This window comes from Manacus candei, unplaced genomic scaffold (assembly GCF_025592945.1).
Source record: "Manacus candei isolate 608988 ecotype Guabito, Panama unplaced genomic scaffold, ASM2559294v1 h1tg000112l, whole genome shotgun sequence".
Lineage (NCBI taxonomy): Eukaryota > Metazoa > Chordata > Aves > Passeriformes > Pipridae > Manacus > Manacus candei.
The window spans coordinates 200,465-226,518 of NW_026138160.1; the positions used below are offsets into that span (position 1 = coordinate 200,465).

A 26,054-nucleotide genomic window follows, 5' to 3' on the forward strand; every position below is an offset into this window, starting at 1 on the left:
TCCTGTGTACACTGAGTGTCCTGATGATGTTCTTTTTCAAATGGAGGCCTTTGATCCATGGATACACACAGGATTTCCCGTGGGAATACAGAGGAGTTTAGTTTGGAGTGGCCCTGGCTGCAGCACAGGGCCCCTCACAGTGCTCTGGGTGCTGCTGGACACCTGCTCTTTCCAGGTTTGGTTCCTCCTGTGTCCCTTCCCTGCTTGGCATTGCTCTTGGACCTTGCTGGCAGCACTCCCAAACCCAAGGGCTCTCTCCTCCTTGGAGCAGGAACCTGGATGAGCCAGGCAGTGTTCCAGAAAGCCCCTTTTGGCACCTCCAGGGTTTCCTGATTTGGTAACTTCTGTTTAGCATAAACAAAACTTAATCAGCATAAATAAAACTTAATCTAAGCTGTTTGTCTTTTATGTATCTTAACTGAGATGGGAACTTGTTTTGAAAGATCATCTGCAATATTGCCTAATTTACTTTAAAGCAAATGCTCTACCTGGACGTGCTGAAAGTTTGGGGTTTAGGGCAGGTTTTCAGGAGCACTTCACTCCCAGCAGGAATGTCACATCTTAGTGCAGGATCTCCTTCCCTGGACTGAAGGTTAACAAAGTCCCTTCAGTTCCTTTGTTTCCTGAGGGCTCCTGGGCATGTCCTGGGGGTGCTGCATTGCCCAGGAAGGAGCATCCATGTCCTTTCACCTGTGTGAGCTCTGTCACAGGGTCAGTCCCTGTGGTGGTCCAGAGAATGTCCCACCCACTTTGGCAGCAGCATTTCCCCTTTCACAGGGCACCAGAGGGTCTGTCCAAGAGTCTGGAATCTGCTTCTTCTGCACTCCACTGACCCCTTCCCAGGCAGATCAGCCTCTGGGGTTTGTACCTGCATTGTTAATAAGCAATTTGGTCCAGTTGGAGTCTTTGTGACCTTTCAGCTGCCTGCTTTAGTCTTTTGGACAAGGTGCTGTGTCTGCAGGAAAGTGCTGTTCCTCCCCAGGAGTCGGTGCAGGTTATGGACACAGTGTCTTGCCTTGGCCACTTCAGCATCTTCAATGTGGGAAGCAGAACTCTGGCCTTGGCAAGTTTGAATTTCAGCTGGTGGCTTTAGTACAGGTTTTCTAAGGATGAAAAGAAGATATTTGTTTGTACAGAACTGTGTTGGATCATGTTGGGTTTTTAACAGAACATGCTGAGTCTTGTAGGGTGGATTGAACCTGTGAATGCCCCCAGAGAAAGGGGACATCCAGTGTTCAGGGTGCCTCCAGCCTTTCTGATGGAATCACAGAATCCTTGAGGTTGGAAAAGCCTTCTGAGATCCTCGAGTCCAACTGTTCCCCCAGCACTGCCAAGGCCACCACTGAGCCATGTCCCCAGGTGCCACATCCACACCTAGAAATGGGAGAACTGGTGCAGTGACAGATGAGCTTTCCCTTGTAGCCTGGCGTCAACTGGGAGAGATTGTGGAGAAGATTTAGGCCAGAGGGACACTGCAGGCACCCTCTGTGTTCACCAGCTATGTGGTGCCACAGTCCCCTCAGTCCCTGGGAATTCCACATTCCAAGCACTGTGTCAGGTAGGGGGTGGCCTTTCATCCCTGCCAGGACCTGAGCATCACCAGCCTTCCTCTGCATGTTAAGTAACTCAGAGAGCCTCAGCAAGTTCCTTTAAATCTTCTTGTTTCAGTGAATTTATTTTTCTGATCGAAAAGTAGCTCAGCAGTTGGCAGTGAGGTCCTGGCCTTGCTGACACATCTCACAGCACTGGGAAGTTTTACATTTTCAGGCTTTTCTTAGCACAAAGCAGAAATTCTCCCTGGCTCTGTCCCCTGCCTGCATCGCTGGGGACGCTGATGTTGGGTTAGGATTTATTTTCTCCTGAGCTGGGTTAGCATTTATTTTCTCCCCTCCATTGCAGCAGTCAGGGGTTTAAATGGATGGCTTCTTCACACCTGGAATCAGAAGAAATTTTCCTTTGGGGATGGCAAACCTAGTGGGGGAGTTGTGGAGCCTGTGCTTGGCCTCGTGGGTGGGAGGTCAGGGCACAGGTGACACTTTGCTTCCCTCCTCCAGGGAGAAGTCCCAGTTTTATTTTTTAGTAGAGCCTTGCCTCTTTATTGCCAAGTGGGTGACAGAGCTGGGGATCTCACAACCAGTCAGCTGCCTAGATCCATGTGCTGGATGTTTCCAGAATGAGTCCCCTGTGTTGTCCCTGTGTGTTAAAGATCCAGGATGTCAGTGCAGATTGCAGAGGGGACACAGCTTGGAGTTTCTGGGACACAGGAACTGTTACAACACAACACAAAGATTCTGAGAACCAACAGCCTCTGATGTCCAAATGTTTGTAGTCCTCACTCAGTGTATATTTTGATGTAAATCTAGGGAAGACTTCCCTAGAGTCCTTCCATGGGAGGACCAACAATCCCATGCCCCAGCACTGATGGGACTGTTTGTTTGGTGTTTAGATGGATCCTGAGTATCGGGTGAAAAAGTTCTTGGCTCTTCTGAGAGAAGAAGGAACGTAAGTACTTTTAGTTTAAAGCATTGTTTAAAATTCCCATTTCTGCTCAGAAATGAGCATCTCTGAGGGGAACCTGCAGTGCTGGGGTATCTGCTCTCATTGTTGGCCCCTCTGTGTTTTCAGAGCTGTGTCAGATCTGTTCTTACAGCACTTTGGGAGGGGGGAGGTGTGAAGGAGCTGAGAACTTGCATGTCTGAATTCTCTGCCTGTCTTAATTCACCCTTGATTTAAAGTTTCCATGAGATACTGGGCCACAATTAACTGAAGTAAATCAGAAGAGGTTCTCCTCGAGTTAAAATCCAGCTGTTTGTCTGAAATCTGGAACTTTGATTTCTTGTGTCTCCTGTCTGAGAGAAGGATGTCCTACTCTTTCCCTGTAGGTGCCACAGGGAGTAGTTGAGCCCAGTGGGACAGTGGCATCTCCTAGAGAATGACTTTCTAATACATGTAGGGCAGTGCCTGTGCTGGGGCAGCTCACACCACTATCTATCCTGGCTACATGTGAGTGGGTTCCAGTGTGTGCTTGATGCTTTATACATGTGCATGATGCTTTCCTGATGGATTTGGCTTCTTTTGCAAGAGTTCCTACCCTAGACTGAAGGTGGACCAAGTGCAAGATCAACAGCTGGAAAAGCGACCAACCTGGAGAAAATACACTGGGATCTTTACTCTTCTGTGCTCAACACACTGGACAAAGTGAAATGCTCCCCATTTCCCAGAACCCCATGTGGAATCTGCATGTTTAGTGCAATACAGTATCTTTATTCTTTGTCTTTAATATTCTGATGTCATGTGCAAGTGTCTCCTAGAACACTGTGCTTCTGTCTCTGTGCAGCCAGGCTGCATCCTTTGATTTGAGCATGGGGGAATGTCCTGGGAGTTTGAAGCCAATGCTCACTTGTGTCCAGCATTCCTGCAGTGGCAAAGAGATTCTGACTCCTAATAAACCTGCCAGTCTGGTGAAGGGACACTGCAGCACTGCTCTGTCATATCCTGGTCAGGTGGAGGCTTTCTTGTGGTGTCATCCCATCCCTCACTGAACCCTGAGCCAGACCCACTCCCCACAGGCAGTGCCCACAGCAGTCCAGCTCCAGGACTGCCTGGATGCTGCACCTGCTTTATTTATATCCAGGTATTTTGGGGCCCCATGAGACACTGCCAGTGGCACTGGGGACGGGAAGAGGGCAGGGAGATGTTGATCAGAGTAGAGGAAATTTCCAAATCCAGTATTTAAGGCATCAAAAACTTGTTGTTAATTCAACAACAGTTTTAGAGATGCTGGTTCCAGCCTCCTGCTCTTCCTGAGCTCATGTAGGTGGCAGCTTTGGTGTCCTCCAGCCTCACATCCCATTTCCATGCCATGCTACCAAAGGTTGAAATTCCTCCTTGGACACAGAGAGGAAGCCAAGCTCTGCAGGTGCATGAGATGTGCATTGCCATGTTTTTGCACTGAAATAAAGGAATGTATCAAACTTTGCTCCATGGTCCTTCCCAACAGCCACGTGGCCTCAGTGAGGTGCTGCCAGTGGCTGCGTGAGGCTCCCCTGGTTCTGGGGCTCTGCTCCTTCAGTAATGTTCATGGCACATACCTCAGTGTGGTGGGGCATGAAATCAAAGCCATTTATCAGATGTGAGTCAGTGTAGCTTCCTAAACTTGCCCAGAGCCCCTGCAAGGGCTTGCAGTGGTACCAGAGGGGTGTCCAGGGAAGGAGATGCTCCACGTCCTTCCAGGCCCAAAGTGCAGGTACTGTTGTCCTCAGTGTGTGCTCACAGCAGTGGGGGTGTTCCAGCCACCCCCCTCTGTTCTCTGGCAGTGCTGTTGTGTTGTGATACCCTTGTGAGAGTCCCAGTGCTGGCTGTTCCCTCTCATTTTGTGTATGACCTTGTGGATTTATTTGTTCCTCCCTCCCCTCTGCCAGTCCGGGTGACAGCAGCACACAGTAACTTATATTTCAGAGTAGATGCTGTAAACCTTATCATGTCTTTGTCCAGAACTATATTGATGAATAAATATCTGGTTTAATTGCACATTCAATGGATTCAATAAAAAGCACAACTCCTTGTGATGCCCTGGCTGCTGTCTGTCTGCTGCTGGTTGAGCTGAGGCGTGTGAGGAGCAGAGCTGTTCCCAGGTGCTACTGGCCAGGGGGTGCTCAGGGGATGCCTACAAGTGGATGGATTGAATTTCCCCCCATCCTGGACAGAGTGACCCCCTGTGGTCTCCAAGGAATTGGCTGAGAGGTCTCTGGTCCAGCCCATTCTGGAGCTTTCTGGGCCCTGCAGAGCTGAGGAGCCCCACGGATGTCCCTGTGTGTGTGTGAGGTGGCTGTGTCACACTTGGAAAACCAGGGTGAGCTGCTGGGTGTGACATCCCACCTACTCCAGCCTATTCCAGGATCTTCATCCGAGCTGTTTCCTGCAGGTGGCACAAGGGAAGGGCTCCTGGAGCACCTCCCCACCACTGGTGTGTTCTCTGGGGCTCTGCCTGGCACAGGCCTTAAACATGTAAGATACAAACAATATTGCTTTCAACAGTAAGGGCCAAGTTCTTCATCCCCTTCCTTACCCTGTTTCATCTTGAACCTTCCAGAAATGTCTCTGAAATGGAGTTGTTTAACCAGGGACAGATTATTTCCAGGTGCTGGGATGGGTTTGGGAGGATGCTGTGGGGTGGAGGTGGGCAGACACAGAGAGCTGCAACCCCAGAGCTGTGAGGCCCAGAACCCTCCCTGGGTCAGGTTTTTGGTTCTCTGGCGTGTCAGGATGTGTGTTGAGGGTGACTGGTGGCATTGCTGGTGCCGTGGGGCAGAGACACCAGTGTGGGCACTGTCCATGCACGTGGCCCAGGCAGCTGGGATGGCTTTGTGTGCAAACGGGAGCAGGGGAAGAACACAGGGATTTTATATTTGCTTTTACCCTCAGACAGGTGTGTTTGAGGCCAGTGCTGTGGAAAACCATGTGCACTTAAAAACATCATTAACACGGGGGAGACTCTGCAGAAACACCCACAAATTATTCCTGGACAGGAGAGAAGATGTTTTTATGTGAGGAAATTTGGATCTTGGTCTGTCCAAACCACTGGAAGGTGATTCAGTGACAGCCTAGGGGTACATGGGGGAGTGTATGAAGTCTAAAACCTGTTTTAATCCATTAAGACTAATTTAATCTTCTAGCTCTTTGCAACTCCCTGACAGGAGGGGGGAGCCGGGGGGATTTGGGCTCTGCTCCCAGGGAACAAGGGATGGGAGGAGAGGGAACGGCCTCCAGCTGTGCCAGGGGAGGGTCAGGTTGGATATTGGGAAAATCCCTTCATGGAAAGGGCTGTCCAGCCCTAGCACAGCTGCCCAGGGCAGTGGTGGAGTCCCCATCCCTGAGGGATTTAAAAGGCCTCTGGATTTGGCACTTGGGGACACGGGGCAGTGGTGGCCTTGGCAGTGGTGGGGGAACAGTTGGACTTGATCTTAAAGGTCTTTTCCAACCCTAATGTTTCCATGGTTTTGTGCTGTGTTGTGCACACAGCTCATGGCACTTCCTAAACCCAAAGCTCAGCATTCAGCTATAAAATCTCCTTTGTTGGATACATTTTGCCATCGTTGTCTTGCATTCATATCCCTGTCCATGGTGGGGTGTAAGAACTAGATAGTCTTTAAGGTCCCTTCCAACCCCAACCACTCTGTGATTCCATAATTCCATGACTGCCCCTGCCCATAAGCAGCTGGATAATGACCCACCACTTCAGCAGGACCTGAAGGATCCAAACCACACAAGCTGGCAAGTGCATAGTTTTGATTTTTTATACCTTCTCTTTAATGGTGTACCACAAAAAAATGCAAGTTGAAATATATTTTTCTCCAAATATATATATTTATATAATATATAATCTTAGTTAACTCAAGTATATACATTGTATAATAAATAATGCTTATAAAAAGAGAAATTTTCTGAATATAAAATAAAAAAAAATCGACCTCTACAACTTTATACAAAACTTTGGATACAGCAGATTGATGGAAAAAGATCTTCCATTCAGTGCTAGAATACCTGGCTACAGTAAAATAATTACAAGGCAATAAATGTTCTATTTAATATTAAATACCTTTTCTTGATTAAAAAACAAACAAAAGGGGGATTTTGTTTAAAGTCAGGTACTGGGAGTCTTTCCAGACGTGGAATTTAATATATACTTTAAATAGATGCATATCAGAGGACGGCTTGGCTCTGAGTGGGGAGGGCTTTTGAGCTCTCTGTGATTTTATTTTTTGGAAGTGGAGGCTCCTCTGGCCATGTGAGTCCAGGAGCTCCTCTCACCCTGCCCAGGAAGGACCTGGAATTTTGCTCTGGTTGTCCCCACACAGGTGTGAGGGCTGGGCCCTCTCTGTGCCCCCTGGGAGGGTCCCTCACCCCTTTATTGCTCTTTGTGCTGCTCCTTCCCCTGGAGAAAGGAGGGAGAGGAGCAGCAGCCACAGCTGGGATGGGCAGGCCACGATTCCCTGTGGAATCACTGCTGTGTGAGCAGTGCCTTTGAACAGGGCTGTTGGTCCTGGAGCCCCCCAGGACAGAGGGAATCTTGTTTTTTTGATTTGCAGGGTCAGTTACCCCTGAAAAGGTGAGCCCAGAGTGAGGGGTGTGCTCAGGGAGGGGAGGGGGCCTGGGGAGCAGTGGTGGGACAAACCCTGGTTCTCCTGCACTGAGGTGGGGCCCAAATCCCTGCTGATGGTTTGGAGCCTCTGTGCTTGGTGGGGCCTTCATGGACAACGGGCAGCTCAGCAGATCCTGTGGGAAGGGGAGGGTCTGCCGGGGGTTGTGCTGTGGGATACAGGTCTCCCTTCCCTGTCTCCCTCACCTCTCTCTTGCTGGGTGCAGTGGTTGGACCACACCTGTCTGGTGGGGAGGCCTGGGACAGACATTCCCTCTCTCTGTGGCCTCTGTCTCCCCAGAGTCGCTGATGTCCAGAGCTGGAGCAGCAGCTCACCTGGCAGGTCACCTGTCCCCAGGGGCATCCCTGAGCTCCCTCTGGGATATAAAGTCATGTCAGGGAATGCTTAGTCAATAGGTGTGGATCTGGTGGATCCCAGATCCTTGAGATCCACCCTGGGTGCTGGGATGGGCTGTGTCCCCTGTGAGAGGTGCCAGCAGTGCCCTGTGCCCTGCCCTCGTCCTGGGCCACGTGCTGGAGGATCAGCTCTGGGCTCTGCCTTCCTGCCATCCTCCCCAGGGGACTGTAGGAGATGTGGGGCTGTGGGGAGCAGGGAGAGCAGCGGGGAGAGGGAAGGAGAGACCACCTGTGGGCTCTGTGTGCTCGGACAGGTTTGGTTCTCCAGCATTGTCTCCTTGGAGCAGGCAGGAGGGAGCTGGGCTGGTGGGAGGATTTGCCTCCTTCCCTCTTCCCCACCACATCTGCCAAGCCCAGGACAGCAGAGGGGGAGCTGTGTCTGCTCAGCTCTCACTGTGTAAAACCCATTTCCACCTGACCCCTGTACCTTTGTCTGCACAGGCAGGACCTGTCCTGGCCTAGGACAGAGCTCAGGGTGTGCTGTGGCAGCTCTGCCTGCCATGGCCAGGCCTGGCTTGGGCTCCCCCGTCCCTGCCTGTCCCCGGGAGCAGCAGTCCCAGATCCACCGAGCTGCAGCACCAGGCCAGCCCTGACCCGGGTGAGGGGCTGGGGCCACCAGCAGTTCTGTGCCGTCCTCTGCAGTGTGAGGCCACGGGGGCTGCACCCCTGGGCCTGCCCTGGGGCACCTCCACGAGTGGACACCTCCCTGGGCCTACTTGCAGGTGTGGACGTCGTAGACGCGGGTGCACTCCTGGCAGCTCACGTAGCAGCACCAGTGGAAGATGCAGTGACACTTCTCCTTGCGCTTCTCAGTCCGGGTGTTGTGGCCGCGGCCGCAGCACAGCAGGTCACAGCCGTCGATGCCGTGGGAGGTGACGTTGCAGGTCCTGTCCCTGGTCCCAAAGGAGCCCGTCTCGGGGTTGGGCTCGCAGAAGTTGGGCGAGTTCTCATAGTAGACCAGGTCCCGCTCCGTGGGCGGCTTGAAAAGCGCATACTTGGCCCTGAGAGTTTCCACCCAGCCCCGGGATTCCCGGTGCTTTTCCACCACCATCTCCGAGGCGCTGTCGTATTTATCCTTCAGGAAGTCCCCGATGGCCCGGAAATCGGGCTGGGCCCACCAGCAGGTCTTCACCTCACAGCTCCCCGACAGCCCGTGGCACTTGCACTTCAGGTGCATGTGGTCCAGGATGGTCTGTGGGGGGAGAGAACGAGGATCAGCAGCAGGGTTTGCTTTCCATCCCCTGCCTTTGCCACCTGGGTTTAAATGGCTTCTCTGAGCTCGGTCTGGGAAGTGTGGGCTGGTTGGGAATGAGTTGTGGTGGCCAGAAACGTCTCCAGACAGGTGTCACACTAGAAAAGCATGAGGTGGGCAGCTGCTCTGATCATTCACCCAGTCTAATCTAGTCTAGTCTAATCTAATCCCAAGGTCTGGTCCTTTCACTGGGGTCCCCCCTGCCCTGTGTGTGTGCACAGTCAGAGCCCAGAGAAGTGGGGGTTGGATGGTGTCTCTGACCCCCGTGGATGGAGACCGATCCCTTTGTCCTCTCTTTGCTGATGACCCTTCCTTTATGGCCCACATCTGACAGTTTGCACTAGAATGTAATGAAATTGTGAATCTAAGGACATAAATCTCTTTACCAGAAACCTCCTCTGTGTGGAGCAAAATAATCACTGATTTCTGCTAAAATTACTGCAGTTTGGTGGGCTTTTTTGTACCAGAAGCCGTCAGCCTTCTACCCTTCCACCTCTGCCTGCTGTGGTGTGGAAAAGCCATGTCAGTGTTTGCTTCAAGCACAGTTGGAAAGGTCTGACTGAGTTTGCAAATGACCCAGAGCAGGCAGGGCCCAGGTACCTGCAGACAGCAGGAATGGAATGGAATAGAATAGAAATAGAAATAATAGACTAGACTAGACTAGACTAGAATATTTGAGTTGGAAGGAACTGACAACCATCATCTACTCCAGGGAATCACTGGGACAATGTTATAACAGGGAACATGTAGAAAGGAGGAGCTTGGGAGGAAAATCCTCTTGGTCCACTGCTGACCTGGGGTCTCTCCTGGCTGAGTTGTGTTTGTACATGTGGCCTTGGAAGATGTTCTCAGGTTGCCCAGATAATCTGTGGCTGCCCCTGGATCCCTGGAAGTGTCCAAGGCCAGGTTGGATGGGGCTTGGAGCAACCTGGGCTAGTGGAAGGTGTCCCTGCCCATGGCAGGGGGTGGGACTGGATGGTCTTTAAGGTCCCTTCCAACCCAAACCATTCCATGATTCTATGTGTGTGCTGCAAGCAAGGCATGTTTGGATGGAGTGTGGATCTGTTTGGAGAGAGTGGAAATGCTGGGCCCTGGGAAACAACCTTAGGAAGCCTCAGCCTGGGCATCACTGCAGTCCCGTGGCACCAGGAGGAGCCCCCTGGGCCACCCCTGCAGACACAGACCCCCTGCCCGGGCACTCACCGTCCTCCCGGCCTCGTTGTTGTGCCTGTTCATGGCCGAGCGCGCGTCCGGGCGGTTCTCCCGCGCGTCCGCGAACTCCCGGGACACCAACACCCCGAAATCGGCGTCCTCGCTGCACCCCCCCCACTTCCAGCCGTCCCCGGGGGGCCCCTTGTGGTGGGAGTCGCAGCCGCAGATGGTGGAGGTGCCCTCGGCGCAGGAGCGGGTGACGGCGAAGGCCACGCCGGCCGAGGCGATGGCGTGCACGAAGGCCGACTCGCGGGTGGCTGCCAACACACAGGCCGGGGGTTAGCAGGCAGCCTTGTCCTTCCCAACCTCCCTCAGCGGCTTCTAAACCCCACTGGAAAGCCAAAAGTTAATTTATGGGTATTTTAAGGAATGTCTTCTGGAGCGGGTGCTGCTGGAATCGCCCTTGCAGGAGGAGGAGGAGAGAGAGGAGTGGGATTCCAGCTTTGGTGGGATTCCAGCTTTGGGGTTCTCCCAGATAGAGCTGGTGCAGGATTTGATCCGGCACAGAGGCCAAGGGGTGAACTAAACATCAGTGGGAGCTCGAGGGGCCTCAGAAGAGAGTTCCTGGAACCCAGGGAGGGGCTCTGTGCCAGGGGTTAGTCCGGGGGGGGTGACAAAGCTCATTGGCGTTGAGAAAGGTTTTAGATCATTCAGGGCAGACTGTGGCAGCACAAAGCCCAAGAGCTGGTCATTCCTGTTAAATGTGTCACATAAACAACATGTGACTTGTCCTTTAGTGGAGATAAATAAATAATAAAACCCAACTTCCAGATGCCCGTGAAGTTGCTTACTAGTTACTGAGCAATCCCGGAGGAAATCAAAGCAGAGTCACAAAATATGCTGGGTTGGAAGGGACCCACAGGGATCATGGAGTCCAACTCCTGGCCCTCAGCATCCTCAGGTTTGGTAACAGGACTTTCCTTTCAGGAAGCAGATGAAACTCAAGGCTCTTTGGAACCATTGCCAGGCTCCAGGGAACAGTTGCAGTGAATGAATTTTGGCCCAAAGGAGCAAAGCTGGAGAAAGCCCTGAAAGGTGCTGAAAGCTGAAGGAAGGGTGAAATACAGTGCCCAGGATTCCTGGGTGGATGGGGGCTGGGAATGGGAGTGTGGGGGATCCCTGTGCTGAGGGACAGGAAATGTCCCAGCAGGACAGAGAGACCTGGGCAGGTGGTGGGGACAACACAGAAAATCCACACGAAGATGAAGAGGGTACAGAGGGTTTGCTGAGCTGGAGCATCCCAGTCTATCCCCTCTTCCACCTGTGGCCATGGCAGGGTGACCTTCAAGCCATCCCCTTCCCTGGACATTCCATGGGGCCCCGATCTGGACTCGAACAGCAGCAGTGACAGTGCCCCCCGGGGATGTCCCCAGCAGTTTGTGTTGCCTGGGTGGCATTTTCCTACTGTGAGTTCTGTGAATTTAATGTCCTGGGTTCGGGAGTCCTGACCTCTGTCCATAAGTGGACAAAACACAGTCAAACTGAAAGGGTATTTCCTGCATTTTCCTGCATTATCTCGGTGAGTTAACCCTCCAGGAAGTTGTTGGAGAAGCTGTGACATGCTCTGAACTGAGCTGGTCTTTTCACTGGTGCTGTCTGATGGCTCTTCCCCTGGTTTCAAAGCAGGACGCTGGAGAACTTGGATTTTTTAACCCAGATTAAAGCCTGGCCAAGTAACATCCCTTGTTCCTGTGCTCACATTGACTTTCACCTTCAAGCATCTTTAATGGCCCCTGAGTTTACTCCATGGTTCTTGCAGGGAGCAAAACTGCCATTTTCCTGTGCTCAAAGAGCCCTTTTTGTTAAATCTTTCCGTAAAATGTTGTCCATGACAGTCCCCAGCCTGGCTGCCCATCTCTGGAGTGATTCCCCTTTCCAGGAATCCAACTCTCCCTCAGCTGAGGGCTGACTGGGGCTGGAGGAGAGCCCATCCCACCACAGCTCAGGGCACTCAGAGGGGTCTCCTGTTTCAGGCACAGACTGCTCAGCACAGATGGTCCTTGGCCGTCTGCAGTTCCTGCAGTGGTGACCTGCCTGTTGTTTTGGTTGGGTATTTTTTAAATTTTCTATATTTTTTCTAGAGCAGTGTTGTGCTCTTCCTACTCATTTTGAAATCAAGAGGAGTTTGCCTGCTGGCCTCAGTGGCTGCACTAACATAGGCTCTCCCAAGCACAGTCATTAGCTCAGTCTCAACTTTCCCCCTTGGGCACCTTTTGGCTCAGAGCCTCCAGTTGTGCCACGCTCTGCACACCCACAGCTCCCTGGGGAGTGACCCTGGGGTGCTTCACTCCACCCTGTAGGGATGGAGACTCCAGGTCTCTCAATCCAGAGCAGATGTTGGAGTCAATCCAACCTCTCTCCCCATGTGCAGGAGGCAGGGAGGAGCCGAAGGCCATTTTCCAGGGGCTGCTGTGCCTGGGCAGGGGGCAGGAGGGTTCCAGTGCCTCTGGGTGTGGTGTGACCAGATGATCAGGACAGTCAGTGGGTGTGGGACGAAGCCAGAAACTTCTGCTGGAAAAATGACCTTGGAGCCTGTTCCCTCCTTCCCCAGCAGGAGCTGTGGACAGCCATGGACCATCCCCCCTGCACCCCTCCCCTGCAGCAGCCCTCTCTCTCCAGCTTCAGTCTCTCTGTGGAGGTGGGTCTGGCTTCCAAAGACCAGGTACCCCAAGCTGGGTGGATTTCAGCCCGTGCAGGCACTGGAAGGAGGTGGCTGTGGGTTGTTCCAGCTGTGGAAACCACAGCTCTGCTCTGCTGCAGCCAAATGGGGTCCCAAACCAGGGCTGCTCAGTCCTGTCTGTGCTGGTGGGACCCTGCTGTGGTTTTCCCTTTCTTTGCGTTCAAACTCTTCCCTCCTTGCTCTTCCCACCCCCAATGGGGATCCACCCACAAAGGTTTTCCTTGGGTATCTTTCACCAGCTGCCTATGCTGGGACCACTGGGAGCTGTGGGCCACCAGCTGAAGGTCCCTGCACCACCTGGGGTGTCTCGGCCTGACAACGACTCTTTGGGTGGCCTGTGACCCAAAGCACATCAGATTAGAGGAGCCAGGGAGCCCTTCTGGCCCTGGACCGGGACAGGGAGGGGACAGGGAGGGGACAGGAGCTGCTCTCCTGGCTGATGTGCCTTCGCGTTCCATCCAGAGGGTGTGGATGGGCACAAGGAGGGTCATGGGAAGGAGGGTCATGGGAAGGAGGGTCACCGCAGATTTTGTGCGTCTTTAAGTCCGGGAAGGGAGCAGGGGTGGTGGGATGGAGCTGAGCCGGGACAGGCACGGCCGCGGAGGTGCAGGGCTCCCCCGGCACCCCCGTGTCTCCCCGCGATGCCGGGGGGGCAGCGAGCTGCAAACACAAACCCCTCGCCTTGAAATCCTCGCCTGGGTCTGGGCGAGGAGCCGGGAGAATTTCCCAGAGACGAAAGGCGGGAGCAGCGTTCCCAGAACCAGGGGAGGGGCTGGCGAGGGAGGATTAGAGCCGCCTTGACAGTGCACCACCGCGCCTGTGTCCCGGCCGGGCCGTTACCTGCTGGGACACTCAATTTGCCATTGTTCCCGCCGTGTCACACTGTATTACCCGCATAATGCGGAATGTTTCCGCCGGCCAGCGTACCCACGGCACAGAGCACTGGCATTCCCCAGGAGCACCTCGTAGCAACGGGGCAATGTTCCCCTGTCCTGCCGTCACCCTCCAATCCCGCCGGCCCGGCTGGGAAATCCCTATTGATGGCGCTCCCCGGCCCCCCGCCCCCGGCTCAGGATGGCCCCAAGGGCGTGTGAATGCGGCAGCGATTTGAAACGACTGCGGCGCTCGGATGGTATCGCTCGCCCTGCCTCACAGTAGGGGAGGAAGCTTAGCTCTTTCTCATCGGTATAAGCTTATTTTTCTCTCTCCCTCTCTCTGCTTTCCCTCCCCCTCCCTTTAAGCTGCTGAGTTTATATCAAGACGGCCCCTGATCCCACACACCCCTGTTTAGATGCAAATGACTGCGAGTGTCGTGGCTGAGAAAAGCCACGGGTTATCTTGGTGCGGGTCCCGGGCCTTTTCACAGCTCGTGGCAGGGGCTTAGCCGAGCACACAAGGACCCCCGAGGGCAGCGGCCCCGCCGCCTCCCCCGCACTGCCCCGCTCCCGGCGGGCCATGGGGAGCGTCCTCCTGCCGAACCGGCGGCATCTTCCCGGAGAAGGAGCGCGGGGAGGCAGGGGCAGAGCGGCTCCCCTGCCTGGGGACAGGGGAGGTGTGTGAGCCCGCACAGGCTCCTGCCGCGCTCGCTCCCGCAGATCCCGCCCTGCCTGCGGCTCCCAGACCTCTTCTCCCCCAGGGCTCGGTCTCCAGATGCTGTGGGGCCTTCCTGCCCTCACAGCCGCTCATTCCGGACACCGGCTTTAACCAACACCACGGGGTTGTCACTCCCCCAGAGAATGGCCATTCCCCACCCTCCCAGGGCAGTGTCACCTGGCTGCCGGCTCGGCCCGGGCTTCGGGCAGGACTCGGCTGGAGGAGCCACCGACTGTAGATAAGAACTGACCTTATTGCACAAAGAAAAGGGAGAAGAGGGAGGGGGAAAGCAGGTTTTTCCTCCCTCCCTGTCCCAGACTGCACACCTGCAGTATAAATCATCCTGGGGAATTTGCTTGTAAAAACATGATCTTACCCCACGTTCAGGGGTTGGTTTGGGTTGTTTGTTTTGGTTTTTTTTTTTCATAGCTCAGGTAATAAAATAAGACATGCAAAAGAGAAAACTTAGAATCACAGAATGGTCTGGGTTGGAAGGGACCTTAAAGCCCACCTAGTTCCACCCTCTGCCATGGGCAGGGACTCCTTCCACCAGCCCAAATTGCTCCAAGCCCTGTCCAGACTGGCCTTGGACACTTCCAGGGATCCAGGGGCAGCCACAACTTCTCTGGGCACCCTGTGCCAGGGTCTTACCACCCTCCCAGGGAAGGATTCCTTCCCAATATCCCTTCTACCTGCTCTCTGGCAGTGGGAAGTCATTCCCCCTTGTCCCTCCCTGTATAAAAGTGATCTTTGATGCTATTGTAGTGAGAACTGCACCTCTGAAGTTTCTCCAAAACAGCCTCAATGTCCCTGAGGGAGCAGAGGATGAGATTACCCCAAATGTTGCTCTGATCCTCAGGGGTGATTTCAGCCAGGCAGTTGTCCCAGGTGGGACACCAGCTCCTTTGGGCTTGGTGTTCCATGGCTGTTGGCCTAATGACAGTGTGAGCTGCAGCAGGGATTGTCCTCCTAGTTTGGGTCTGCTTGTGGGGTTGCCCTTGGTGTGTGCTTGAGATCAGTGACAGGGGACATGGCAAAGGTTCCCAGGGATGCCACAGGGTATGGGCTCAAAACTCTTGATTTGAGGCTCTCCTAAAGGAGCTCCAAGAAACTGGAGAGGGACTTTGGACAAGGGTCTGGACTGACAGGACAAGGGGGAATGGCTTCCCACTGCCAGAGGGCAGGTTAGAAGGGATATTGGGAAGGAATCCTTCCCTGTGAGGGTGGGCAGGCCCTGGCACAGGTCGCCCAGAGAAGCTGTGGCTGCCCCTGGATCCCTGGAAGTGTCCAAGGCCAGGTTGGACGGGGCTTGGAGCAACCTGAGCTGGTGGAAGGTGTCCCTGCCAATGGCAGGGGGTGGCACTGGCTGGGCCTTAAAACCCCTTCCAGCCCAACCATTCCATAATTCCCTGACTCCTGTTGTTGCTGCATCTAAGGAAGACGGAGCAGCAGCCTGGCAGAAGGTGATGCTGTGTTGGACATAATGCTCTTTAAAAGGTCCCTTCCCACTCAAGCTATTCCATGATTCCCTGAAGGCCCAGGAGTGCCCTCCCCTCCCCACAGCCCCTCAGCAGGGAGTGCTGCTCCCACACTCAGCACAGATAACGAGTCCTGTCAGTCTGATCACCAACATTCTCTCTTCCCTCAGCTGACAAAGCCAGGGCTGAAAAGATTCTGTTTCTTCTGTGACTCCTCACGCTGCAAACTTTGGGACTCTCAAAGGTTCCCCGTGTTCCTCACTGGCACAGATGACATGAGTCCCATCCTGTCCCCGCTCATTAATTTTTCAGGCAGCAGAGAAAAGACACGAGCGCAGCTCAGAAGTGTAAATAACCCCCACCGTGGGCTGGGCTGGGCTTTGATGTGTCCTTGTTTGCAGATGAGACTGTTTATTTTTAACTGCTCTACTTACAGGTTAGTAAGGCAGCAGAATAAATGCGTTTTGGGAGTGAGGTGCCTGGCAGTGCTGCCTGGGATTGGGAAAGCTGGATAACGAATGGGCTCACTAATTTTTCTCCATCTGTCAGAAGGGTTTCAGAGTTTGGGTGATATTTTACCTTGTCAGCTTGGGCTGCGTGGCAATGCTGAGACAAGTCCACACAGGAGGCTCCGCTCTAGTCCCTGCAGCCCAAAGGATCTTAAAATATTCTTCATAAATTCAAAGTTCAGTTTGCTCATTACTGGGAGGATGGTCCAAATCCAATTTTTAAGTGCTTTCATGCTGACAGAAATGGTGGTGAGAGATTTTCAGTGCTCCAACAGTTCTTTCAGAATGTGTTTAAAATTTTTATGGCAGTTTTTTAATGAAAATTTTTTAAAGAAAATTAAAACTTTCTGATCTTTTAAGTGCTGAAATTTAGGACAGGCTTTTATTAGGCAGCAAGTTAGAGTGTGGGGAGCCCTGATGACAGGTTACTTGGTAGTAAATACAGTAGTTACCCCAAAATACATCCTGGCAAAAAAGAGGGGAAATGATTGTCAAGGTCCCTATTAGTGCTCTAATGAGACTTTACAATCCTGATTCCTGCAAGGAATTGCACATTAACACAAAGGAGTAATTTTCACTGAAATATTGGACTGTCATTTCAGGGAACTGAAATGGTTCCTTCCCTTACTGGGAGGCTGAAGCTTGGAAAAGGATCTCATGAATTGTTTATATGCACAATATTGGGACTCTGTAAGAAAATTCACCAGAACTCCTGCACTGTCCAGGAGACTACTGGGAAATAGTCCAGTGTTCTGCTCTCACTCCAGTCTCTCTAGTTTCTTAAAGGCTACACCATAATATTGCCATTTCCAAGGCAGCACTGGAAAGAATAATTTCTGTGTGATAAAGAGACTTCTCTGGGCTGCAGGGACCCTGTGGGTGCTGACACCCATGAAGCTGAGAGGGAAATGCTTTGGGCTGTGTTTGTGAAGCTGTGAAACCAAGATGTTACCTGGGGATGTCCCTCGTGCTAAACATGGCCCAAAGTCACCAGAATCACGGGACAGGATGGACAAACTGGAGCTTTTTGTCCACTGGGAGTTTCTAATCCACCACTGGGCTCAGTTTCCTGGGACTGCCTTTCAGTCTGGGGTCTTGGTTTGCTAATGGGACATCTGAGATGTGGGACAGGTTGTCATGGAGCTGTGCCAGGCCAGGCTCAGGTTGGATCTCAGGGAAAGGTCCTTCCCCCAGAGGGTGGTTGGCACTGCCCAGGCTCCCCAGGGCAGTGGGCACAGCCCCAAGGCTGCCAGAGCTCCAGGAGGGTTTGGATGATCCTCTGGGCACAGGGTGGGATTATTGGGGTGTCTGTGCAGGGCCAGGGGTTGGACTGGATGATCTTTAGAGGTCTCTTCCAGCTCAGGGAACTTTATGATTCTGTGATCTGCCACCAAAGCCCTCCAGACTCTCCTTTCAGGGTGTCTTGGGGCCCAGCACCTCATTTTGGCTCATGATCTCCCTGGGAATCCCAATTTTATGGTGCCTCATCCACGTGCTCAGAGTGTGCCTGATCCATGCCAGTGGATCCAGAAAGGTTGAAGAGGAGCAAAAGAGAAGAGGGAAAGCACATTTATTCTCTCTCTTTGTTCCCAGCCCTGGGCATTTTGGGCTCATCTGTGAAAAGATGCATTGAAATCCCCACTCAGCCTGATCAAGACCATGGATTTCAACCGTGGCTTCTCCCTGGTGGGGAAACCTGAGCCCACGGCCCTCCTGGGGTGGGCAGTGTGAGCTGCAGTGGCCCTGCATCGATCCCAGGAACTCAGCCCAGCCCCTCTCCTCGGCTTTCCCGGGCTCTGCTGGTCCCTGCTGTGTGGAAGCGCTGCCCAGCCTGGGCAGGGAGGTGGAGCCCACAATTCCAGGACATGGGAATGTGCCTGGGGCTAAACCTCCCCCTTCCTGTGCTTTACATCCTCCCTGGTCCTTCTGAGACGGGGGCAGACCCTTCCCTCGTGGTGTAACACTCAACAAACCGGGGAAAGGAAATGGGGGCAGTTGGGGTGGACAGCCGGGAGTTCTGAGCCATTCCCTGCCGTGTTCCCGGTAGGATATGGTGCATCCAGGGGCCCAGCAGAGCTGTGCCAGTCTCCCCACCCTGCCCAAGCCGCCGCCAGGGCCCCTGGTGTTACCTTTGTCCAGGACGGGCCCGAAGATGGCCAGGCTGTCGTCGATGGTGGTGCAGTTCCAGCGGCGGCCGCGGAACTGGTGCTGGCACTCCTGGATGCCCAACTTCACCCCCTCGGCCACGCTGGGCATGATCTCGATGTAGTTGCGGCAGAAGCGGAGCTGCTTCGGGACCAGGCCCGGGATGGAGCCGCAGAGGATGGGCTGGGACCCCAGGGAGCTGTACTGCTGCCCCAGGGCGAGGGACCTGCGGGGGACAGGACAGGGTGAGGGCTGGGCAGCTGCTGCCACTGATGGGCCTGCCCCCCCAGCACCCCTAGGAGGAATTTGGTGAGCCAAAGGGAGCCAACGGTTCAAAAAAGTACTGAAAAATGAGTGTTTCCTGAGGAAACAAGACTTTCTACTACTGGTCCCACTGGTGTGAAAAGGGCTTTGACACCCGGGGACACCCTGGTCCTTGGTGGGCACAGAGGGAGGACTCGGCTCTCTGGAGCCATTCCAGGTATTCCAAAGTGTCTGAGACCTCCCCAGGGGGCTGGAGGATCTGACAGGACCTGCAAGGGGCTGGATCTGGGGAAGCAACACCTGGAGGCTCGGGAATACCCTGAGGAGTCTCAGCTGTGAGGAGACACCAACTGAGAGCTGCTGAATCGTGGCCAAGGTGGGGAGTGTCCTGTCCCAGGCCAAGTTCATCAGCAGAGGGACCAGCATTCCTGGAGAGGGGCTGCTCGGGGTCAGAGGTGTCAGAGCCACGTGTCCCAGGTTGGCCTGTGCAGGTGATCCCAGCAGACCCTGAGCCACCCCAGTCCCACCTGGATGGATCCCAGTCTCCAGCAGCAGCTGAGTGGGGCAGATGTGCTGGGAAAGGCAGAGCTGAGAGGATCTTTTCCTACCAGTCCAAGGACCTGGCAACGGCTCAGCATTAAATATGTGGGTCAAATTGCTTATTTGGCCAGAAATTGTCACTGAAGGGTGAAAATGTATTTTTTTTAGAGAAGCCCTGAGACATTGCTGTTTCACACAAACAGGGACAGTCCCACAGCTGCTGCTCAGGCTCCAGCCCAGCCTGGAGTGTCCCTGCAGAACGTGGGGAGACGTGAGAGGGAGCAGCAGTTCTGTGCCAGCAGGAACTCAGAGCAGAGACCTCACAGTGCAGGTGCCAGTGTGGGCAAATATGAAAGAGTTTTGACTCATTACACTCTCAGGCACAGGGTGGGATTGCTGGGGTGTCCTGTGCAGAGCCAGGAGTTGGAATCCGTGATCCTTGGGGCCCCTCCCAACTCAGATTTTTTTTTTTTTTTTGGTTTCTGTTTCTGTTGTCCTGGGAGTCCACAGGACTCAAGGTGGGGTCCCACCAGTGCTGAGGAGAAGGGAAGGATCTCCTCTCTCTACCTGCTGTCAGTGCTGCTCCTTGGGCAGCCCTGATGACTGTCTTTACCATTTCACATTCAAATCCTGGTCCTCCAGCACCCCCAGGTCTGGCTGTGCAGCTGGTTGGCCCCCAGCCCTCACAGGTGCAGGGGGTTGTTGCTCCCCAGGTTATTTTCCCCATCTCCCCTGCTTGGGGTGCAGCACATTCCTGTCTGCCCATCGAAGCACCTTCAAACAGCAGCTCTGGAGCATCACCCACCTCTCCCACCTCATTTGTTTCTCCCTCACACACCTGCCCACACCCGAGGGCTGTGTGTGAATGAATCAATCCTTTGTGGTCCTTAGTTAATCCAGGCTGGGAGAGCCCTCAGCAGGGCTTTGGCCCAACCTCCTGCTCAGAGCAGGGCCAGTTTCCAGGTTGGATGAGGTCTCTCAGGGCCTTGTCCTCCTACAGTTTGAGCATCTCCAAGGACAGAGATGCCACTGCTTTATGAGACACATGGCTGGCTGTCCTTGTCCTGAGCTGCTCTCCCAGCCTGGAGGCTCAGGCTGGACACTGAGCTGGCCCCAAAGGGTCGATTTAACTGCCCACTAATGATTTGAATGTTGTAAAGGAAATCCCAGGGAGAGACATCTCTGCTGAAGACACTGAACAGGCAGACCCGACTCCCCCTGTGGCTGGGAAGCCCACGCCCCTAATCCCTCCTGCCACAGCTCCTGCTCCCTGCTGCTCCTGCCCCTCTCTGCCCAGGACTTCATGCAGTATTTGGGCTCCATCTCCCCAGCCCTGGATGGGACACACGGAGAAGGGGCAGCCAGGTGTGGCTGGGAGGCAGCAGCACAAGGGGCAGTGCCCTGGGCCTGGTTCCCAGAGCTGTCCTGCACCTCCAGTGCCACCAGCCGGGACCTGAGGAGGGGGCTCAGCACTGCTGGGACGACGGGTCAGCCCCAGGGAACACCAACAACCTCAGCTTCACTCTCCACCCTGCGAGGCAGGGACACGTGGACAGGCAGGAGAACATCCTGCACATGGATGTTTAAGGTCCCTTCCAGTCCAACCCATCCTGAGTTTCTGTGGTTCCCCACACCCCCCTCTCACAGACAGGCTCAGGGCTGACAGGATGCTTTGTCCTGCCTGGGTTTGCAGAGCTGTGAAGGGCAGGCCATGGCCAGTGCCAGAGTGTCCAGGATGTTCCTGCAGCAGCAGGTTCTCACGGGGGAGGTGGTTCTGGGGAATTCCGGGGAGAACTCTCCTCACATTCAACCCCAGACTTGACCAAATCCCTTCTTTAAGCTCCTGAGCCATCTCACAGCAGACTTTCCTGCTGGGAAGGTCTGACCAGGGACGTGCAGCCTGTTTTGGCCCATCTGTTGAGGCTGGAATTGTGATGTGCTGTGAGGCCCCTGGCAGGGTGGAGGCTGCTCTGGTTGCCCTTGGCAGGGTGGAGGCTGCTCTGGTTGCCCGTGGCCACACACCCAGCTCTGGAGGATTCCATGTGCTTTTGATGACCTGATCCAAGCTTTCTCATCTTTCCCTTTTCCTCCTCTTTTGCACAGTCTCCATCACTCCCAAGTGTTTGCTCCTCGTTTTTCTTGTTGATCTCACTGACAGCAGCTTCTTTCCAGTCATCACCTAATGCTTGGTTTTGTTCCCATGTCAGTGATTTCCCCACTGCTGATCCTTCTTAGACAGAAAAAGAAAACCTCATTCCTCTTGGCCCCTCATCCCCATTTCCCCAGGAGTCCTGGGAAGGCACAGGGGGCAGGTGCTGTGACTGAGGGGCTGCAGCTCCGGGGTCCTGTGGGCTGGTGGTTCCTCCACAGAGCAGCTGAGATGTGAAGATGAAACAAAACCTCTCTGACATCATATCTGGGATCCCAGGGACAAATATTGGCTCTAACACAAGGTGTTAAATCTAAAATCTAAATCACAGAGTGAAATCTAAATCACAAATTAAATCTAAATCACAGAGTGAAATCTAAATCACAAATTAAATCTAAATCACAGAGTGAAATCTCAATAACAAGAGCTCGTGGAGAAGAAGGAAACACATTAGGGAAGGAAGTGTCATGGGGTGAATTTGGGATAGGTGGAGGATAAGGATAACTTTTAAAGCACAAACACGACCCCGAGGCTGGGCCTGCAGGAGTGGCAGACCACACACTCCCCTGCCTTGCTCTCCATGCTCTCAGTGTCCCTCCTGCCTGCCTGAGCCTGTGTTTCTCTGGCTCCCTTCACATCAAAGGGAAATCCTCATTTCATACCCCTTTCCACTGCCCTCAGTTTTACCACCAGAAGGTGACAGACCCTTTTTTCCAGCACCAACTCCAGGCCCAGTCCCTTTGCACACTCATAGGCAGGACCCATAAAATCCAGACAGCTCCACGTGGCTGAGAGACCCTTCATCTCCTGGTGGACACGTGTGAGGGGACAGATGGGCACATGAAGGTTGGCTGTGTGTGCTGTGGGAGTGCAGGGCACACTCAGGGACTGTGAGTGTTGATGGCAAACACACAGGAGATCCCTTTTCCTCTGCTTCATCCCTTCACTCTCAGGAGTCCTGACACTCTCAGGCCAGTGACTCCTTTTGTTCCCACCTGATGGTGCCAGACTGGGCAGGGCCCTGGATCCAGCTGACTCTCTGTGGTTCCCATTGGTCTGGGATGGGCTTTTGAAGCCCTGGGAGTAAATTGTCTTGTGCAGATCCTCTTTCTGTAGCTACCAGTGGGTGCATCCTCTCACCCTTGAAGAGGTGACTCCTGTCCTCCTGTTGCCTCAGTGGGGAGGATGCTCTGCCCACCCTCCCACCTTCATCCTTCCTACAGAGCTGGCCAGAAAACTCATCTTCCAGTTGGGCCACTGGTTGGAAAGACACGTGGCAGCAAGAGAAATGAGACCTTGTAGTGTCTGGAAACAGCAGGATTTGACCAGATTGGAACTGTACCCTAACATATGAAAAGCAGATTTTAGGGTGATCACCAAGAAAGGTTCCTGACAGTGAGCTCAAAAGCTGCTGGGACATTTATTCTTCCCTGTCTACAGGAGACTGGAGGATGCTTGGAGCACTCAGGACTGGCCTCCCCATGTGCCACAGGCTGCTCATCCCAGCTGGGTGTTCCCAGACAAACCCTGGTGAGAGGCTCCTCCGTGGAACAGGGGCTGGGAGCCCTCCCTGAGGGGATGTCCTGGCAGGAAAGCAGCTCCGTGGGGAGAGGTTTGTCCATCCTCTGCTGTGTGTGCAGGGCATGGTGAGGTCTGACTTTGGGGTTTGCTCACATGTGTTTCCTATTCCAGTTTCATGATTAAAAAAAAGGAAGCAAAGGACCCAGAGGGGACCAGATTCCTGAGGAACAACCTGGTGGTGTCACCCCTTTCTCTTTCTTCTGCAATCCCATGAACCTGTCGCTGTCTTTCATGAGTCCTGGGAGCCCTGGGAGTCCTGGAGGTGGACAGGAAGCTGCCTCAGCCCTGGACAAGGTTGACCTTTGAGTGCAGACTGTGCTCAGCCCCCCGTGAGCTCCCAACCTGGGGCTGCCTGAGGTCAGTGCTGCTGCTTTTTGCTCAAAATGCAGGGAGAACATTCCTGGGATGTGCTGCTGAGGGAATCTTTTCCAGCTCTGAACTCAGCAGCTGAAAGCAGATCCTGCTCCCTTTGTCTCAGCAGCACTTAAATAACAATTGCTCTTCCCAAATGCCTCGAAGGCCACTGCCAGAAACACTCCCTGAGAGCTCCAAGGAATGATGGAAATGAAGCTCTTTGAAATCATGATCATGGAATCCCAGAATGGTTTGGGTGGGAAGGGACCTTAAAGCCCATCCAGTCCCACCCCCTGCCTTGGGCAGGGGCACCTTCCACTATCCCAGGTTGCTCCAACCTGGCCTTGGACACTTCCAGGGCTGGGGCAGCCACAGCTTCTCTGGACAAGAGGTTTTTCCTCCCCCAGCAGCTCAGGTCACTGCAGCACAGGGTTACAAGGCAAACACTGCCCTGCTCATGCCCTCTAATGTTGTGTCAATGCCCTGGATCGATCCCTGAGGTTTTTCCAATGCTCTGGGAAAGCTGTGAACCAGCAGGAGAAAACCAGCTCACAGTTCAGACCTTGTTTGCCACCTGCTGCCTTCGAGAAAACCTGTCTCTGCCTGTTTTCCTTGCACAGTTTTTAGAGGTATTTGTTGTTTTCCAGTTCTGGTCCATGTTCTGCTTCAAACAGGCCATTGTACCAGTGGCCTCCTGTTGTCTGAGCTCTGCCTGGCCCAGGGGGGAGCAGCACTTCCATGTTCTCTGTATTTAGTGCTGTACAAGCCCTTCCCAGCTCCCACCAGCTCTGCCTTTCCCCTTCCCAGCAGAGGCCCCATCCCACACTTGCTTTCCAGGTAATTAAAGGGCAAATTTACCCTGAGCATCAGTGTGGGGGGAGCACAAACCTTCCAGGAGAGCCAGACCCTGCTCAGTTTGTTGGGCCCTGTTGGTTTGTCCACCCCAGCTGTGCTCACAGGGCTTCCACCACATGACAGATGTTCATTTGAATCCCAAGTCAAAACATGCAATATAAATGCACATCACAGGCTGCGAAGTGCCAGGTCCTGACTGAACATGGAGAACAGAGAGAACGTGACAGGATTCAAACTGCAGTTTGAGGGACTGGATGGCAGCTCTGCTGACTGAGCCTTCACTCAGGAATCACCCACTGTTTAATCTCAGCCCAACGTGTCCAGAGTGTTGAGCTTTTCCACAGAGGGGACACTTTTTCCCGGGTCTGAGATATCACCATCACCACAGACTCCCCACCAAACTCTGCAGTCCTTGGGGGGCCAATAAAACAGACAGTTTTTAAATAGGAGGCTCAGCTGCCTGAGCATTGGAGGCTGATCCTCCAGCCAGGGATGAGTCCCACAGGCAGGAGAGGCACGTGGGGGTTTCATGTTTATCTGCCCTGGAAAGTCTCTGTGGACTCTCCACACCAGTGATGTGACCTCTTGAACAAGAGCTTTGTTTCCAGCTGATGTGTTTGAAGATGCCCTCATTAAATAGTGTGCATGAATTGCATGATGTGCCCAACATTCACCAGCCCACAAGGCCATGTTCTGTCCAACTACAGTTCTCCCTTAATTCAGTCACACCTGAAGGCTGGAAACCTCTTAAACCCTTCACAAAGGCAAGAGTTGACCCAGGAATCACTCTCAGACCTGTGGCTGCTGGGAAATAGCTTAAGCATCACTCTGAGAGCTCTCCCAGAAGGGCAGCTCAGGGGGTTTAAACTCCTCCATTCCTCTATGTGAAGTCCTGGGTGATTTTTGTTTCTTGTCCATGTGGTTCCCCTCTGGTGCCACAGAGAGACATTCCCAGTGGCGGGGCTGTGCCCCATGGGAGGATCTTGACAAGACCAGGAATGGTCAGCCTGTTGTCCAGGGGCACCAGCTGGTTAGAAATTTGGCAGCTTGCTCCATTTACAGAGAGATGTTGGTTATTTCCAGGAGGAATCAAGGAATCTCACAAATGAGATGATCCTCTGACCAGAAAACAAGGGTTGGACACTTGTGCCCTGTCTGCAGTCCCAGAGGAGGGGAGAGGTGCCTTTAATGCTTTTATTCTGAGGTAGCAGAAAGAGGAGGTCCCAGGCCTTGCTAAAGCATGAATACTCCAAGGAGATGCCGAAGAGGAGCAGCTCCAGGGCTGAGGAATCGGAGGAAGAGGCTGGGGGTGTTTTATTTCAGCCTCCAATCAACACTGATGTTGAAGTAGCCACTGAAACACATCCCTGGCCAAATCTGCATTAATTCAAATGAAAAGCCCCATATCTGCACACTGAGGAAATTGTTCTTAGTAAAACCAGGATTATTTGGCTGGATCCCAAAGGCTCTGCTTACTCCAGAGGGGTGATCCCACGTTCCTGGGACCTGTCCCTGTCCTGTACTGCAGGGGCAGAGGCAGCAGAGCTCAGCAAAGCCACCCTTCCAGGGAATGGTGCCCCACCAAAGGCACCCCTGGGGGTGGGCAGTGGGTCAGGGGCCTCTCAAAGCAGGGCAGTGTGTGACTGTCACTCAGGGAGGGATTTGAATCCCTGTGGGTTGGGAGTGAGTTGGTGCTGCAGGGGCAGTGGTTGATCCACTCTGGTGTCACTCCTGGGCTTGCTGGGAGTGCTTTCCACCCTCCCCATCCACTCTGCTGGCTGGAAATGAAGCATCTCCTGCAAGAGGGGGAGGGGTTGGGAGCTGCCAACTCTGAAGAGCTGTCAAACCACAGAGAGACACCAGTGCCTTGTCATCTGCTGGGGGTCG

The 26,054-nt window shown here is 53.7% G+C and overlaps 2 protein-coding genes across 3 annotated transcripts in view; one reads left to right on the forward strand and one right to left on the reverse strand.

The window, feature by feature from the left end:
• NSF (N-ethylmaleimide sensitive factor, vesicle fusing ATPase) overlaps window positions 1-4,568 on the forward strand; it is a 67,346-nt gene extending 62,778 nt beyond the window's left edge. Inside the window, exons 20-21 of one of the 2 annotated variants that reach the window (XM_051769709.1) lie at window positions 2,447-2,502; window positions 2,883-4,568. In XM_051769709.1, the coding sequence (XP_051625669.1) occupies window positions 2,447-2,502; window positions 2,883-2,898 (72 nt within the window). In that variant the 3' untranslated portion in view covers window positions 2,899-4,568. The remainder of the gene's footprint in view (window positions 1-2,446; window positions 2,503-2,882) is intronic. The other variant, XM_051769708.1, reaches the window with a different exon arrangement.
• A 3,594-nt stretch (window positions 4,569-8,162) lies between these two features.
• The window catches only part of WNT3 (Wnt family member 3), a 43,076-nt gene continuing 25,184 nt past the window's right edge, over window positions 8,163-26,054 (reverse strand). The window contains exons 2-4 of the mRNA XM_051769718.1: window positions 18,409-18,650; window positions 10,011-10,276; window positions 8,163-8,747 (exon numbers count right to left, since the gene is read on the reverse strand). Of these exons, the coding sequence (XP_051625678.1) occupies window positions 8,268-8,747; window positions 10,011-10,276; window positions 18,409-18,650 (988 nt within the window). The 3' untranslated portion in view covers window positions 8,163-8,267. The remainder of the gene's footprint in view (window positions 8,748-10,010; window positions 10,277-18,408; window positions 18,651-26,054) is intronic.